Source organism: Amblyomma mixtum, chromosome 2 (assembly GCF_055824585.1).
Source record: "Amblyomma mixtum isolate Tamu chromosome 2, ASM5582458v1, whole genome shotgun sequence".
In the NCBI taxonomy this organism is placed as follows: domain Eukaryota; kingdom Metazoa; phylum Arthropoda; class Arachnida; order Ixodida; family Ixodidae; genus Amblyomma; species Amblyomma mixtum.
This window is the reverse complement of record NC_143013.1, coordinates 269,408,605-269,425,404: the sequence shown is the minus strand read 5'-3', so window position 1 is coordinate 269,425,404 and position 16,800 is coordinate 269,408,605. Positions and strand designations below refer to the sequence as shown.

General features: G+C 45.3%; 1 protein-coding gene across 1 annotated transcript in view; it reads right to left on the bottom strand.

Moving 5' to 3' along the window:
- Positions 1-3,660: 3,660 nt before the first annotated feature.
- LOC149363964 (ankyrin repeat and FYVE domain-containing protein 1) overlaps positions 3,661-16,800 on the bottom strand; it is a 31,482-nt gene continuing 18,342 nt past the window's right edge. Inside the window, exons 13-23 of the mRNA XM_089573928.1 lie at positions 15,347-15,541; positions 14,879-14,997; positions 14,416-14,572; positions 13,322-13,522; positions 11,452-11,628; positions 9,996-10,143; positions 8,781-8,871; positions 8,545-8,669; positions 6,989-7,135; positions 5,792-5,882; positions 3,661-4,182 (exon numbers count right to left, since the gene is read on the bottom strand). Of these exons, the coding sequence (XP_089430054.1) occupies positions 4,047-4,182; positions 5,792-5,882; positions 6,989-7,135; positions 8,545-8,669; positions 8,781-8,871; positions 9,996-10,143; positions 11,452-11,628; positions 13,322-13,522; positions 14,416-14,572; positions 14,879-14,997; positions 15,347-15,541 (1,587 nt within the window). The 3' untranslated portion in view covers positions 3,661-4,046. The remainder of the gene's footprint in view (positions 4,183-5,791; positions 5,883-6,988; positions 7,136-8,544; positions 8,670-8,780; positions 8,872-9,995; positions 10,144-11,451; positions 11,629-13,321; positions 13,523-14,415; positions 14,573-14,878; positions 14,998-15,346; positions 15,542-16,800) is intronic.

Genomic DNA, 16,800 nt, shown 5'->3' with positions numbered 1-16,800 from the left:
TCTCTTGTAGTCTGACTTGTAGAAATACAGTTATCCCAACTTACTAATCACGTGAGCGGAGTTAAAGGGACACTAAGGACAAACAGAAGTTGGTCTATACTGACTGATCACCGAGTTTATCATTACTGCGTTCTAATGCCATAGAGGCCCACTGAAAATGGATCTTTTATAAGCTACAATTGGAGAATAAACTATATACAGGTGTCGCTTCTAGTGGCAGTCTTTGTAAGAAAGAAAACTATCCTGGCATTCACCATCGGTCGGCAAGCGGGGGAATCTAGATTCCCCTGAAGTTGTCTTCATCATCACGAGTATGAGCAATTTGGTGAGAAAAATGCTCTATGATGAACCAATGCTCTGGATGAACAATCATCAAGGCCACGAAAATTCAAACAATTGAACTTTTAAAAAAGAACATTGAATACAGTTCTTAGTGTCAATTTATGGATGTTTGTGTCTGTATGTTCACAAAGGTCTATTTATCCTTGTGTGTCTCAATGGCAATCCGGAAAAAGGAAGTTTACTTCACATGTTGAAATAATGTTTATTTCTACACAAAGATGGAGTTTGAAAATATTGAATAAATATGAAAAAAATTAGAACATTTATTCCGCTCCCAAGTGCCCCAGACTGATTTTTAAAAAAAACTATGAACATTTTATTATACTATTCCCTCTAGAGTAGCAAAGGGATGAGTGATATTGCTCAAAGCATGAAGGTCCTTGTAGCTGTGAGTTGTCGCATTGTGTACATGCAGTCAAACCGTGAAGCCTCGCTTGGAGTAAAGACTTCAAAGTAACCATCGAGGGGGAAAAAACTGGTTTCGCAGAATTGTCATATGTCTGATCATCCCTTTTTTTTTTTTTATGGGGTATAGTTTTGAGCAACTGGCTTTGTTAATCTTTCGATGCATTAGCATTAGAACCCTCAATATTGCTGAAAGTGTCCGGTGTTGGCGTGTGAAGCGTCGGTGGAGCGGTGGAAAATCCTCTACAATTTTAGGGGAGAGGAGGGTGGGAGACGAGAGGGAAACCATGTGTGAAACCTTGGGGGAGAGGAGGCAGTGTGGATAAAGGGAAAGGGCTAGTGGCAGGAAGTGGTAGAGTGGGTGGGAGGCACACGCGGCGAGAGGGACACTGCAGTGCCACCATCACGGGGAACACTAACACTAACGCAAGGTAAGTTGTTGGGCAAGTTGGTGACGGTATTCTGTAACCACAGCGCGATGAACAGGACAAAGAAGAGAGGAATAACAGTGCTGTGTTGTGTCCTTCTCTGTTCCTCTCTGTCCTGTTTGTCATGCTGTAGTTATGGAATGCTGAATGAATCGATTGCCAGAGCTTTTTTTTTTTTTTCGGTATCTGCATTCAACCCCCCTAGCGGGCTTGGACGAGCCTTGCTTGTCATAAGGTGACTGCCATTTCTTGTTCTTGAAGAATCCAGCTGGACCTGCGTTTTCTGGCAGAGTGCGTCCAATTTAAAAGCATAATTTAGTGCGAAAGCATGACTCCAGACGTACCAGCCCCAAGCAATCTTGTCTTGTGTGCAAGAGGTTGCTCGGGGAGAGCAACATGGGTTGCACAATCCCTACCCGTGGCTGTGATAGAATTAGCCCACTTTCAGTGTGGTGGCATATCGCTTATCCGCTGCGCTGTTAGTGATATGAGGGCCCGCCACATTCTAAGTAGAGAATGCCGCCGCGGTGGCTCAGTGGCTATGGTGCTCGGCTGCTGACCCAAAAGATGCGGGTTCGATCCCGGCCGCGGCGGCTAGAATTTATTTGGAGGAGAAATTCTAGAGGCCCGTGTACTGTGCGATGTCAGTGCACGTTAAAGAACCCCAGGTGGTCGAAATTTCCGGAGCCCTTCACTACGGCGTCTCTCATAGCCTTAGTCGCTTTGGGACGTTAAACCCCACAAAACCAAACCTAAGTAGAGAATGACCAATTCTGCATACCTATATAGGCATTAACCCACTAAAGTTATCATGTCATACCCTTGCCAACTGAAGAGTGAACACCTGCTTTCACATGGCTGCCCGGTTTAACTACGTTAAACCCCTACCTCTTTTTGGTTTGCCGACAGATGGCAGCACGGATACCAAATGACCATTTGGGTGCCATTTTAAAAAAAAGTGTCCGTTAGGGGGTCATAACAATATCGCTTGCCTCCAAAACACACTGGAGTGGTGTTTTTCCATTAATTACAACACTGGCCCAAAAAGAGCACTTCTGGAGCAGCTTAAAATTCATTGAATGTCCAGACTTAAGCTCTCACTGGGTGTCCAGGCAGCGTGTTGGTGCACTCTCAAAGATGCACTCACAAGTGCACGATGTACAGCTGAAACATCTGCTCAGAAGAGGCAGAGAATGCATTGTCTTCTAGGGCACACTGGCTTACACACTCGCAGCTCACTCATATAGTAGATGCACACATGTAAGCACAGGTGGAGTGGACACTCGCTTCCCTTGATGCAGAAGCCACATCAGGTTTCACACTCACTGCTCCCTGTGTGCATTTCCTTCCCCACTCCGTTGGCTCCTCTCTGCAGACCACAACGATGATCACAATCTCTGGAATTGATTAAGGTACTAACAGCTCTGGCTTTAAATTCCAAAGCAGTATCATAAAATTTCTCTCGCTGCATTTATGGGAAGCAGGCTATAGTCATTGAAACCACTAAGGTCATTGAAACCACTGACATCTACCATTCAGCCTCTACATATCACTTTGGAAGTTTTCCTGCATAGATGTGCTGATATACTAAATAGTAGGTAAGCAAACAAGGGAAGGGGAATGAGGGGCTCGTTATAAATATGAAAGAAGCCAACAGCCACAGAAACCAAGGGGCACAGGGGATATTTTTTAAAATTTATTTATTTATTTTGTGGTGTTGATCAATTTAGAATATTACTGAATATGTTATCGCTTAAAGCTAATTGATCAGAAAAGCAGAAGAAAAAACAACCACATGCCGCCGGTGGGATCCGAACCCACGACCTCCGAATTACGCGTTCGGTGCTCTACCTCTGAGCTACGGCGACGGCTGTCAAATCTTCTGTTTTCAGGGGTATTTATATTTACAAGTAACCTAACCTTGAGAGTGTTCATCAGCGCTACCCACGTTCATAAGCGGCGGACGTAGAACGTCCCGAGTTACCGCAGGTGTGACGTAGAACGTCATCGAACGGAGAGGGTGGAAGCTGCGTGAGAACCCTCTTATGCTTCCTATGGCGTCAAATAGTAGGTGGTTACACTAAACATCGTTAAGGTGCTAGCTTGCATGTTTGAAGATGCATGAAGGGTCACGTGACAAATTGATGATCAGACACACACATGACAAGTCTGAAAACCTACATGGCACAGAGGAACTGTCTCATGCCATGTTAACTTTTATGTGGTGTGGAATTATCCTATATGCCACGTCACATTGACGGCAGTGCCTCCAATGGTGAAGCTCAAACCCAATGTTACATTTATCTTGTGCTTTGTGGAGACATCGTAGGCCAACTAAAGTATTGGAACTAAGTATCTGTTCATTTAAACAAATGCTAACTACGACCACACTCGACACAGCAGGCACAGCACGAGGTAAAATGTGCGTTTCTATATGCTTCAAACAGGCTCATGTTTGAGCAGTGTGTTAAGAAGCACAAACTGCTCGATACAAAACTGTTTTTTATTTCTCTTGCCCCAAGTACAGCTTGGAAACTAAAGCCATCTTCCTCCTCCTATGGAGTGCTCCGGAAGGGGCTAACCACAGTTGTATAAATAGCAGATTACAGGACATCTAGGAGTTCCGACTCCCCATATCAAAGGAAGAAGAGACGACAGGCTTATGCATATTTCTTTGTACAAATGGTGTAGCACAATAATGACAATAGATACACCCTCTATTATCTCAACAACAAGAAAATAGAATGCAACTTTTGTTTGACTGAGCAGCTGGGGAGGGGGGGGGGGGGGTGCCTATTTTGTCTACCGGAACCATCGCCTAGGCTTGGACGTTGTGGCAGCACGTTGAACGGCGGTCTCCCTAGCCAGCTGTCAGGTGGCTGACGCGCCCAACGTCAGGACATCAAAGCAGACGCCGCATACTCGCACCGGTTTGTTGAGGTTGAACTTGAGGATTGGAATGTCCTTCTCCGAACACTTGGCACACAGTATTCGACCACAGTGGCGGCTGAAATAGTGAAACGCATTCGCCACAACATTGAAAGTCTCAATGCCACACACAGCACATGGCAAGAGTTTGCCAACTGCAATAAATGAGAGATGTGCTATACCTACTAATTGTATCGAGTTCTTTCATGTACAGCTAACACAAAGTGCATTCATATGGCTAACAAGATAGAAAAATACACACATTAGAGGCACATCTGGTTGCTTTGTAATTGAGTTGACAAAGCGCACAGTGAAATGAGTTGGACAACTCTTGTTTTCTGGTGACCCGAGAAAATTTTGCATCACCTTTACAACATCAGAAGTGAATGTATTGAAAATGCATCTGACCAAAAAAGGTGTGCCTGGTCCTCACCAAAATAGCGTACAGCATTTTATGGTAATCTGGTAATGTCCGTCAAGTGCAAAGTCCTGTGTCATGCTCAGTGAGAAATGTATGAAAGCAAGAACTTGAAAATAACAAGTCCTCTCTCCTGCTTAACAGTCTAGCTTTCAACTGTGACTGCTAATGCATCTGCTCTTCAATAATTGGCAGGAAATAAAACACAGGGCCGAGGCCTAAATTAATTCCAGCCCTAAATGAAGTAAACCAGATTAGTTGCCTAGCATTTCTGCTAGTATGGCGCAAAATTTGGATGCGAAGGGTTGTGACCATAACCAAGTTGTCATGCTTCCTCACTTGCTCCTGCAGACAGGGCGCAGGAAAGAAAGGCCTAAGTTCATGCAACATCCACGCGCACTTCTGGTTTGGTTCATGGGACTTAATGTCCCAAAGTGACTCGGGCTATGAGGGATGCCATAGCAGAGGGCTCCGGATAATATCGACCTCCTGGAATTCATTAATGTGCACTCACATTGCACAGCACATGGGCCTCTAACATTTCGCCTCTATCGAAAGCTGCCCCACATTTGTGCACCGTTCTGTAATGGTTAAGTAATGAACAACATGTCTGTTGTGCAACCATATTTTATAGCTTTGTCAGAGCTAAACATGTGGACAAAGAAGCACGGCTAATTGTAGATGCAAAAATGTCGCATTGTTTCTCTCTGGCTGTCTATCTGCCTAAAGCTTTCAAGCATGCTGAACCACTTCATGAATGTGTCAGGAAAACCTGCAGAACTGAGAAGCACGTTAAACCTGCGTTTTTCAGGTCAGCAGCTCAGCACCATAACCACTGAGAAACTGCGGCGTGAGTATGAGCACTTCTGTGAGCCTAATCCTTCAGGGCAACAGTGAATGAGTGACACAAGCAGCGAACGCAACATGCCTTTCCCCATGTGGTCAGCATATCAATGTGTGCTTCACAGTGAACTGCACTGCAATGCACCAATAAAAAATTTCAAGTACCAGATGCAGCAATTTGATCATGCACACACTCTTTGTGCAGTTAAGTGGCAGCAAGCCTTTGGTATCATTCCGCAACCAGAGCTTGAGATCTCTAGTCCTTCCTTGGTCACTACAGCCCTCAACCTACACCCTTGACTGCATACAATTTGAAGTCAGCAGACTAATGTAGGAAGGCCTGTTCTCCTGTCCCATAATCTTAGCGTTGCTTGTCTCAACCAACCACTTGCTCAAGAAGCCAGGAAATTTCTGCCAAGATGCTCACCAGTGATGCTTCCTTGTTTTGATGCCAAACTTGCTCCCGCACTCGAGGCACACATCCCCATCGGACCACGGAGGCTCCTTTGGCAGGAAATCTGAAAGGCGGAGTGAAATACTAGTTAAAGAATGCCATTCAACTGAAAATTGAGCTTGGATAAGCTAGGACAGCTTCAGCCGATGCCTAGCACTTGTTTCTCCATACTAAATGCAAGCCATAACAGAGCTTTTGACCGACAAAAGCATTTCAGCCTTTTCCTTCAGTTAAACTACTCCACTATGATGAGAGTGGCAAACACTCTGGCACTGTAGCACAGATCATTAATGTGCACAGGAAAACATTGGGGGCTTACCCCAGGGTCGCAGAAAGTTCCACATTTGTTTGCATTATTGAGGAAATGCACATTCTGCATTTGTTTGCTTAAGCGTTCATACTTGCGTGCAGGCCACATAAAACAAGCACAGATGTGAACACAGTGCATTTGAGCATTTTACAGCACTCACCACTACATTAATAATTCTGCTACACTAATCCAATGCTTTCTGCAAAGTGCGTGTGAGGTCACAAAACACAATACCAAAATTATTAACATGGCCTGGTCAATGCCAGAGCCCAAGATCACATATGACCCAAAAGAAGTACAAGTCCACATAAGTACTGCCGTGTTCCCAAACAAAGAAGTCTTACCAGAATTGTCTTGTTGGCAAGCTGCTTGGCAAGTGACCCCAGAATTTCTTTTTTTAAAATGGGGTTTTATCATCCCGAGGCGATGCCGGCTACGTGGGACGCTCCGGATAATTTTGAACACGTGGGGGTCTTTAGCGTGCTCTGACATCACACAGTTCACGGACCTCTAGCATTTGAACTCCAATGAAATGAGTCACCAGCCGAGCACCATAACTACTGAGCCACCACAGTGGCTTGTTCTCAGAAAATGCATGGCACCAAGAAAGACAATACTATATGGGCACATTTGCTAGCCATCTTAGGGCTTAAGATTATGATGAACGAATCTTGAACTGAACAGCAACTTGAGGCTACCAATCGCAGAAGGCCACCAATTAACTTGCAACTCCAAACATGATGGATGCAGCTGCACAATACAATGAAAACTCTTAATGCCACACATTTACCTTTTGACTCTTGAAAAACCAATGTGACTTTAGCATGCAACGAAAAGAGCAGACTGGGTGTGCAACTTGCCTAGTAGCCGCACCAGGAGCTGCTTTGTGGCCACCTGATAGTTGAAGATGCTCACACCAGCCTGGTTGCAGGCGCCCAAGCAAGCGCCGGCTCGCACAAGTGACCGGCACAGGTTGCCGTTCCCTTGCATGTACGCCAGGAGCAATGCTGCGGAAGCAAAGCATAATGCTCTTGGGCGACATTCTTCACAGCAAAACCATTTTGGATGCACTTTACTTCCCCTACAGGCATGCAAGTAGCAAGCACGGAATACTACTGACTTTTAGTGTTGGCACCTGCCATTGAAATGCAAAAGATTCCCAAGCCTGTCTGTCCGCATCGCACTGTCTTTAGTTAGCGAGTTAGCGCTGGCACAACAAATTTATACTGACAATACGGCCACTCTGTATGGATACCTTGTGGGTTAAGTGATAAAAATTCATTAAGCTAGTAATTTCCACCATGTGGTGCAAGTAACACAACTAATACCAGTCATTCAATCAAAAGCACATGAAACTAGACAGCTACAGTGCTCAGAGTGCAGTGACAGTAGAATGTGGGTCCTCACAGAAGTTTTCCTCTCGGTATTACAAACAGCAATGATAGTGATTAAGTATGCTACAGCAGAATTGCCATTCAGCAAGGCTTCTACAAAGGTTGCACAATTCCACAGACAGAAGGCACTCCACACAGAAAACCTTCTCCCCGTGGCGAGAAGATAGGCCGTCAGTTTTTAAGAAAATCCAGAAAATTACTAAGTATGCTATAAATATTAGCGACTCACAAATGTCTGAAAAATCAAATATACTGTAAAACCTCGTCAAGGCATACTTGCTTAAGAGGTAGCTCTGCTTAAGACGTAGTAGCATATAATCAACTACTTCCACAACACCTCCTGCATTTGGTGTCTACTTATGAAATAGTGGCTTATAGCAAACGTATCTGAGTGTACCTATCAGCACATACGAGGCTGAAGGGGGGGTCTCAAAGTTTCCATGAACTATGTCATGTATCACAAGGAATTTTCATCAGTGCTAATATGTAGATTGCAGTGATACGTCGATACAGATCAATGCAGCATGCAACGAGCATGCTTGGAGCTTCTGAAACGCCTTGAGAAGAAGCACCCTTGTGACCTTGCAGAATGCATTCTACCCTCCCGTCCCCAGTGGCCGTGAGTTGCGAGCATACGCCTGCCGCCCCGCCACCGTCCCGTTCATAGGCACTGGTGTCCGAGCAGTCCTAACCCAAACTGCAGGGATGTGCCCATCACCATACCTTTGAGAAAAGCTCCTTTAGCCCCTGTATTTTCTCGACAAAGAAAGTTAAGAAAATTCGCTAAGCAAACTGAACTCTCTCAACTACTGTCCCCTCCAAGAGTTGCCCATTAATCCGCCCCTGGCAACAAGTGCCCAGAAATGCCCTGCTGCAACCAGGGTACATGAAACACAAAGTTCGTAGATAAATCCGGACAACCTATATAATGACCATACAAGTCTTTTCAACTGTCAGCATTCCCTCAGAGAGGCAAATCGAAGTAGAATAGCAAGCAAGCACACATGGGTAAAATAACTTACGGGAGTTCCCCTCAATGTCAGGCTTGTTGATTGGGTATTGTGGCATGCATTCTAAGAAAAGCTCGAAAATAGCCGCCGCATTCTCTTTGCCGTGTTGACAGAGCACGTGCAGCGGGTTCTGGCCTCTGCAAAGTAGCAAAGAAGAAGAGCCATCACATACTGTGACTAAAGTACCACAGCATCAAAAAGTTCTCGCACAAAATACAAAAGGGTTAGGTGGTCACAAAAGTACTTGCCTCATGTTCACTGCCTCAGCATTGATCCGACTTTCTGTAAGCAGCACTCTGCATGTTGCCAAGTGACCTTTCAGGCAAGCGATGTGGAGAGCTGAAAAAAATGCTCACACTTTCAGCAAGGCGGAACAAGGTGAAGTAACATTTTTATGGTACAAAGTGTCAAACACACTTCCCTGGATTAAAGCAGAACCTCTCTGATAAAATAATGATGAAAGAAACAAATTATCCGGGAAAAGGTCGACACCACCTAGTTGTGCACTTTTGAATGAGAAACAAAGGCATATATGAACAATTTCACTTAATAAAAATTTTGATTGGAATTTTTTGCACAAAAGTCTAAACAGCTCTTTCTCTAGTGCTCGCAGAATTTAGTCCGCGCTTCCGCTGTCCTTGGTGTGGAGGACACTTTGCAACATATCCAGTCCCTCGCCAGCATTAGTGAAAATTGCACAGATCTCTCATTCAATGTGTTTGGATGCTTCACCCCCTTGCAAGAATGCACTGTCGCAGCGTTCTGGCTCATGCTACGTCCCCCAGAAACGGCCCACTCGTATGTAAATGCATCGTTGTAGTTCTCAGATGATTGCCCTCCTTGGGCACCTAGAAGATGCAACTGTGTTTCTCCTCCCACCAAAGGCACTTCAGACAAATATATGCAAGCATTAAAGTTCCAGCATTACAGACAATGTTGCTTAGTGCATCTTTACCAAATTTACTTTTTCTTATCTTCATTGTAAAATGCAATGACAGAACAATTCCGATTTACTTTTTTCATTGAGATGAAACAGAACATCAAAGTTATGGACAATACCACTCAGTGAAATGTCTTTTCTTCATCTTTTCCTTCACATTTTTATTCACAAGTGGGGCTTAATACAGGCCGTGGGAGACGCTACAGATAGTTTGCACGCAATATCACAGGCACTGTCTTTGAGTGTGGAGGTTAGATCCCAGTGTGCGCTGGAGCAGGGTAGTGATAAGTGGATTAAAAAAACGTTGAGGCTTTTGACGCCATTTCTGGTCCCAAACATTGTAGTGCTATGATGTCGGTGAAGGGCTCCAGATAAATTCCAATCACCTAAAGTTCTATAACGTTTGCGGATGTTACACAGCCCATGGGTGTTTTTGTATCTTGCCTCCACTGAGATGCGGCTGCTGCGGCCAGGATTTGATCACGCTAGTTTGAGTATTACAATTTTACACAACGATACTTACCGTTATTGATGCCGCTGTCAGCTAAATCATAGTTGATATTATTTTCAAGCAGCACGCTGCATATTGCACTGTGATCTCTTGCTGCTGCCAGGTGCAGTGCAGTTTGTTTCTGCAAGGTCAAATCATTGACGTTGGCACCGGCCAGGATCTATAAGAGGAAAAAGAACAACCAAAATTAGATTGCAACCTTTGATCCAAGGTTTCAATTTTAAATAAAAACGATGGATTATTCTTCTTTTGGCTTTCACTAAAAACAGCTCTCTGACCAAGATGGCCAGCTAGCAAAACTCTTATTCACGCATTCCCAAACCTGCTAGCCACGTAACCAATTCATTTTAGATTTGTAAAAACATTTCTGCAAAACAAGGTGTCGACATTTAAACCTGCACTGGACTCTGCACGCATAGAACAAATTCAAGAAGAGGGAAAATACGGGCTGGTTGGTATATGGTTGGTACATGGTACAGCGCTAGTGTTTTGTCCTTCTCTTGTGTAGTCTTTCATTGCGCTGTTTTTCCAATTCATAAAACATAGAACAAAATCGAGAAAAGTCAGCAATTTTTCATTACATCCAGTTTTTGCGTGAAAACTCGAAAGGACTGAGCAGACTGGGCACAAAATGAAAAATAAATTAGATGAAATGGCCTAGTCTGTCATCCCCCGTTACTCGAAATCATAAGTGTGGAGAGACATTTCACACCGTGGATCGCACGACGCACTGCCATGACGGTGCTACATGCGAGACGCAGAGAGAGGGGGGCATTCTCGTCTGTCTAAAAGAAAAAAATCTTGGGCTGTCGCCCACCTCGCACTGCCAGTAATCTCCGCCGTCCCAACCTCCGCCGCGCATCTGCTGCTGGCGTCTGAATCGCGCAAGCAGTCGAGTGGTGGCGATGGGTGCACATTGCTCATCCCATGGCTTCCGTGTTACGTCGTGTTGTTTTGTGCTGCTTTTGAACATGAATCGTAGTGCCACCTGGTGTGATACAACAAAAATGAAAGCTGCCGAGAATGCTCCATCTGACACAGAGAGGCATCGATCCCGCTGGAGCACGGCACGTTCTGTCAAATGCGTTCGCACATTGTAATTGTAGACGTTCCTCTCATGACGGTCAATGTTTATTGTCACGAAACCTTCGTAGGATTCGGTCAAATTTCAAGTAATGCAGTAATCGTTAATTAATAGTCAGCATGGAGAGTTTGTTAATATCAAGATCGGCAACTGCAACACTTTTGTTAAATGATGTTTGCAAAGTCAAGCAAGCATTAACTGCCAATTACGAATGCTAGCGTTCGACATGCGCATATAGTATGACATCATGGGAAGCATGTAGACATCTCAGCCGTAGTGGAAGGCTCTGTAGTGGAAGAGCTTTTAACAAGCGCCCGTTACTGGTCAGCTATCCACTATTTGCTAAAGACATCAAGACAATAAAAAAAAAAGTCCCTGACGTACCAGGTTGCGAACAATCATTTCAGAACCTGCTTCAACAGCCAAGTGTAGCGGAGTGAGCTGAGAGGCATCTTGCGTCCGTGAGTGGATGTTGACATGTATGCTCAGTAGAAAGAGCACACTTTCGATGTCACTCTTCTGGATGGCCACGTGAAGGAAGTTTCGACCTCGATTATCATACTGCAGAGTAAGAGAGGCACAAATAAAAAAAAAAAGGTAGCAGACATTAAAATGGGCGGCTGCAAGATTACAATATAAAGACGGCAAAAACAACTGCCTGAAGCATAAATGTGAGCAGCAGGGCATGCACTGGTTGCTTCAATGCTGCATTCATCCCACAAATTAATGCACAGGGAACAAATCTGTCACAAAAGGCCACACATACACAACTGCAGAAAAAGGGTAACCTGAACCATGTTGAAGAATGAAATGCAGCACATGTAAAAGTGGCACCAAGCACACACAAAAGGGTCAACAGCAGAGGAACAGACCTACAGCCTGTGGGGACGCCTTCGTCCCCTGCGTTCGCTTTCCCTCAACGCACTAGTTCCCTGTAGTTAGCTCCCACGAAACGCGCTCTTCTCAGTTTGGTTACTTTAACTAACAGGGGAGGGCGCTCGCGTCACAGCGACACCAGCGCCACAGATGGCGTTTTGCTGCGCGCTCGAGGGGAGCGACGGGGTCTCTTCTCCCTGGGACCGGGAAGCGTGTTGGACGTTCACGCGCAAAGCTCCGCTCTTCGCCGCGGGCGTCCTCGTGTGGAAACATGTTCCCCTCAGATCATCCCGTCCGGCCTCGGAGATATTCCCTCTGCCCTACCGTGGGCGAACATTCGCTCGTAACCGTGCTGGTGAGTCGGACATCCTCGATTCCTCAGTGTATTTTGTGGCTAGCTGGCGTTGTTGTTATAGCAATAAATGCCTTGTTTGTGTCAGCCAGTGTGTCGTTCCTTTGTTCCCGCAGAGCACGGCCCGCCGTGGTCGGCGTGCGCTCGGTAGCGCTCGCGACCACGGGGTGGGGTCCGGGCGGCTTTGAACTGTGTCAGCCGCGCTTAAACAGGGAGAACGTATTTATCTCCCCCATTCAAACCCCATAAGCCTGAATAGTTTCCGAAGTGGCTCACGGAATTTCACAGTCAAGGCAACAAAAAATAAGCATGGCTTGCAAACTACTTGTTTTTGTTTACTGTTCTTGTAAACACCACAGCTGAACTGTAAGCAATGAGGGGCGTTGTTGCGTGGAGGCCAAGGTTGATCAGCCTTTTTCACAAGCCCTCTCAGGAGTCTCAAAAATTCGCCTGCCACATATAAAACTGGCAAAAAAAAAAGCCACCTGGGCGACACAGGTGCAATCCACCACTACGAGGCCCCAACTGCACATGCAAAGTGGCAGTGTGTGTTTGACAGCTGTGCCACCTGTCAATTACATCTGCCATCAGTATGAATTGTGTCTGTGCACTAGAAGCTGGTGGTTTGTTCTCATAAACAGTGGAGCTTGAGACAAGAGGAGAAGATGCATGCATATGCGAAGTGGCCGAGTGAAAAGGCGGATTTAAATCTCTTGGAGTTAAAGCCCACAAAAACATCTGAGATGGATGTTTTCATATTTCATCCCCACTGAAAGGGTGCCACTGTAGCCAGGTGCCACACCTGTGACCATAAGCTCAAGAGCAGAAAGCCATAGCCCCCGAGCTCTCATAGCAGATGCAGAATACCTTTGTTAAGGATCCCAAGTTGCACTTAAATTCCAAACAACAAAACCAATAGCAAGAACGAAAGGTGCATGGCTGACTACGAAAGTACCTGCCTTGGGTCACTGCAGAACATGCAATGGCAGTGTGCGTCAATTGGAAGAATCTTCAGTCGCCCCTCACCTGCTCGGGTGCGGTTGGCTCCCTGGCAATGATGGTCTCGGCAGCCTTGTTGTTGCGTGTGGTCATGGCCATTGCAAACGGTGTCAGTCCCTGCTTGTCCCTCAGACTCAGGTTGATCGCTGGGTGCGCCAGAAGCAGCGAGATGATCACAGAGTTCTGGTTGGTGATGGCAATGTGCAACGGTGTCTTGCCCTCGGCATCCTGGGGACAGATGCCAGAGAGGTGCATTGCAATAATGCAGAGCTATACTGTCCAATGAAATCGCTCACTGTCTCCTGATCACAAGTTACAAAGTCAACTAAAGCCAAAAACTAAAGCCAAAAACACACCCGAAGCACATTTAAGAGGGAACCCAGCTTTCAGCAAAAAGTTTTTTATTTCTTGATGTATTTACACGAAATTTTTTCAACACATTAGAAAAAATTTTACGACTACTCTAACAATGTTTCACAGTTATATCTCTAGCAAATTGTTTTCTACTAAGTATATTTTTCATCTGAATGTTTTATAAAGGCTGCAGAGGGAATAAAACGTGGCAGAAGGCTGGTTCAACATTCACTGAGATCCCATTGGCGTGCTACAGGTCAAGACATTCTTAGAATTTTTTCTTTCGCAAAGCAAAAATTTTTGTTTCGAATTTTTGTGACGCAGTGTCTAAATCGATCAGAAGAAGTCGAATATTCGCATCGTCTGTGGCAACGACAAGACAAAACAAGCTGCCCTCCCAGCGATGGCACCAGTGACGTAAGCTCTGACACCTTTTCAAGTGCATTAGCAATGATCACGAAAAACTTAATTTGGCCAAAAGTGCACTACTAAATTTTAAGATCTTCGTGAAAAAGTATTTTAAAAAAAAAAAAGAATGCTATAGGGGTCTGTTAAGTGCTCTCAGCAGCCCACATAGAGTTGAGGCAAATTAAGGACACACGAAATTTATGAGATCACGCAAGCCAGAGCAGATAACCTGGTGAGGAGGTTCAGATCAATTTCACCTGCCTGGGGCACTGCAGTCAGCTGTTGAACTTGGAATGTTGCTTTCAGTAATGAGACACAGTTACTCGGCCACCATGAAAAATGAAGTGAGGGTCACCAACCTGAGCATTCACGTCTGCATTGTGCTCAATCAGTGTCTGGACCACAGGCTCAAGGCTCCACGCACAAGACAAGTGCAAAGGAGTCTGTCCATCGAACGCTTCTTCATCACCTTCCCCATGAGGGCCAGGCCTTCGGGGACTGTTCAGGTCACATCCACTGCAAGCGTCATGAGACCGACGACAATCTGTTTATCACAAACATTGCAGAAATGCCTAGAACATTATCAAATGCAATACATTACAGCTCACCTCTTCAGCTAGATGAACTCACAAAAGTTTTGAACTTTTTCGTGATAAGAGATAAGTGAAAAATTAAAGCTAGTTGACCTAAAGTTTTCTATCAAAAGCTGACAACCATGCCATCAAAAAGTGTGAATTTCTTCAGCCGTGTATGTGTAGCAGGTGGCAAGTGACAGAGAATGAGTGATGTTTGAAGAGGAAGGTGGTATGGTCAAAAGCTCACCTTCTGATGAGGAAGCAGGCCACGGAGTCATTGTTTTCATCAATGGCCCTGTGCAGGAGTGTCTGGTAGCAGCCACCAGGCCCTTCCGACCAACAGTCAGCATCACAGCCATACTGGACCTAATTCAGAAATCATAAAAAAGAAGGGTCAGGGTGCCAGAAATAAACCGGACAGTCAAAAAATCACTTAACACTTAGAATGAGCAACAGGTGCCAAGACTTCCACACATAGCTCAATAAGCCTGTGAGAAAAAGACTCTTAGGACTGCTTTGTAGTGGTGCTATCTTGGTAGAATGATTCTTTGGGAAGTGATGCCATTTTCATGCTGTCAGACTAGTGATCAGCGAGTGCTGGCCCTAAAACAAGCTGCACGCAAAGCACTCTGTGATCCTGCATGTGAGCATTCATGCATGTGACAGCATTAATACATGAAATTGCATTAATATAGTATAACGCACTGTTACTCACGAGAACTGAGGCAACGTCTTCCTGGCCGCCTTCCAAGGCCAGCCAGAGGGCGCTCTTGCAGCTGCTGGCTTCGTCCGCTACCGTCATGTCAGCACCTCGCTCGCACAGAGCCTTGACGACGGCGGGGAGGTGGCGCTTGATAGCTAGCTGTAGTGGGCTCTCACCGTCCTGGGTGCGCAGGTTCAGGTCAGCACCCTGCACAGAACATAAGACACCATGTGGCACACTGTGCAGAAATGTCACCAACAAACACGAATAACAAAAACAGAGACAATAAACACATCCGCCACATACCAAGACAGCAAATGAGAATGCGCAAGCAGAAAAAAGCGGGGACTTTGAAACGACAAACAGAAACCAGGTTTCCCATAAAAATTGGTCTTGGCTGGCAGCCCACTGCTTCCTAACAGAAATTCCAGCTGACTGAAAGCCCCTGAAAGCAGAAGGCTGTCTTGTCAACCGGCAGCTCAATTTCGCCACGCTTCCTTAGAGATGCAGCAGGCGATACATTAGAGGCTTTCAAAAAACCCTAATAACCTATATGCTGAGGTCACCAAATTTAAATTGGTGCACTTTTACATGCTAACACTATACCTGCGCTACAAGGTACAGTGAAGTGAAGCCCTCTTGACTCTGGCCATCTGAGATTTCTTTGATGTGCATCAAAATCTCAGTACATGGGTATTCTTGCATACCACCCCCAACTAAAACGACTACTGCACCAAGGGACCAAATGCATAATCTCGTGCTTAACAGCAGAATTCCACAGCCACTAAGCCTCTGCAGAGAATCTGTATAATGTTACTGAAAAGTGCCAGCTGTTAAAAACCTGAAAAAATTGGCAAGACTTCAGCTTGCATAGCATGACTTCATGTTCGCAAGAAACTATATGTATGCTCTAACGAATTTGATGGGAGGGGGCACAACACGCTAGGAGAGAAACCCACTAAGGTCCGGGCATACACCCTTTCACAATTTATGGATAAGTATAAAACAGTGCTGCCTCATCTTAGCCTTATGTCCTGCCGAATAATGCACATGTGCCCAGATGCAACAATTGCAGTAGGCATGACATGGACATGCCACAAAGCATCCACCACGTGTGTCCTGCTTACTCAGCAGTTATTTTCACAGGCCTTTGAGCAGGACACTGACCCTGTGCTCATCTCCCTGTGACTGTCACGGACACAGATGGCCACAGCTAACCATTGCAGCTCTGCAGCCTCTTCTCACAAGTCCCTTACCCTTTTGAGTTGAGTCCTAATCTTCATCATAGTTCTCCTGCACTTTAGATGCCTTATCAGAGCCGAAAGGACCTGCATTGCATCCCCAACCACGTATGCAATGCAGTAGAGTCAAACTGCCTAGCGCGACTTTTATAGTGTGATCAAAAAATCACTTACGCATAACTTAGTTGTCGCTGCATACTCAAAAACCAAGAAACAGATCAAGTT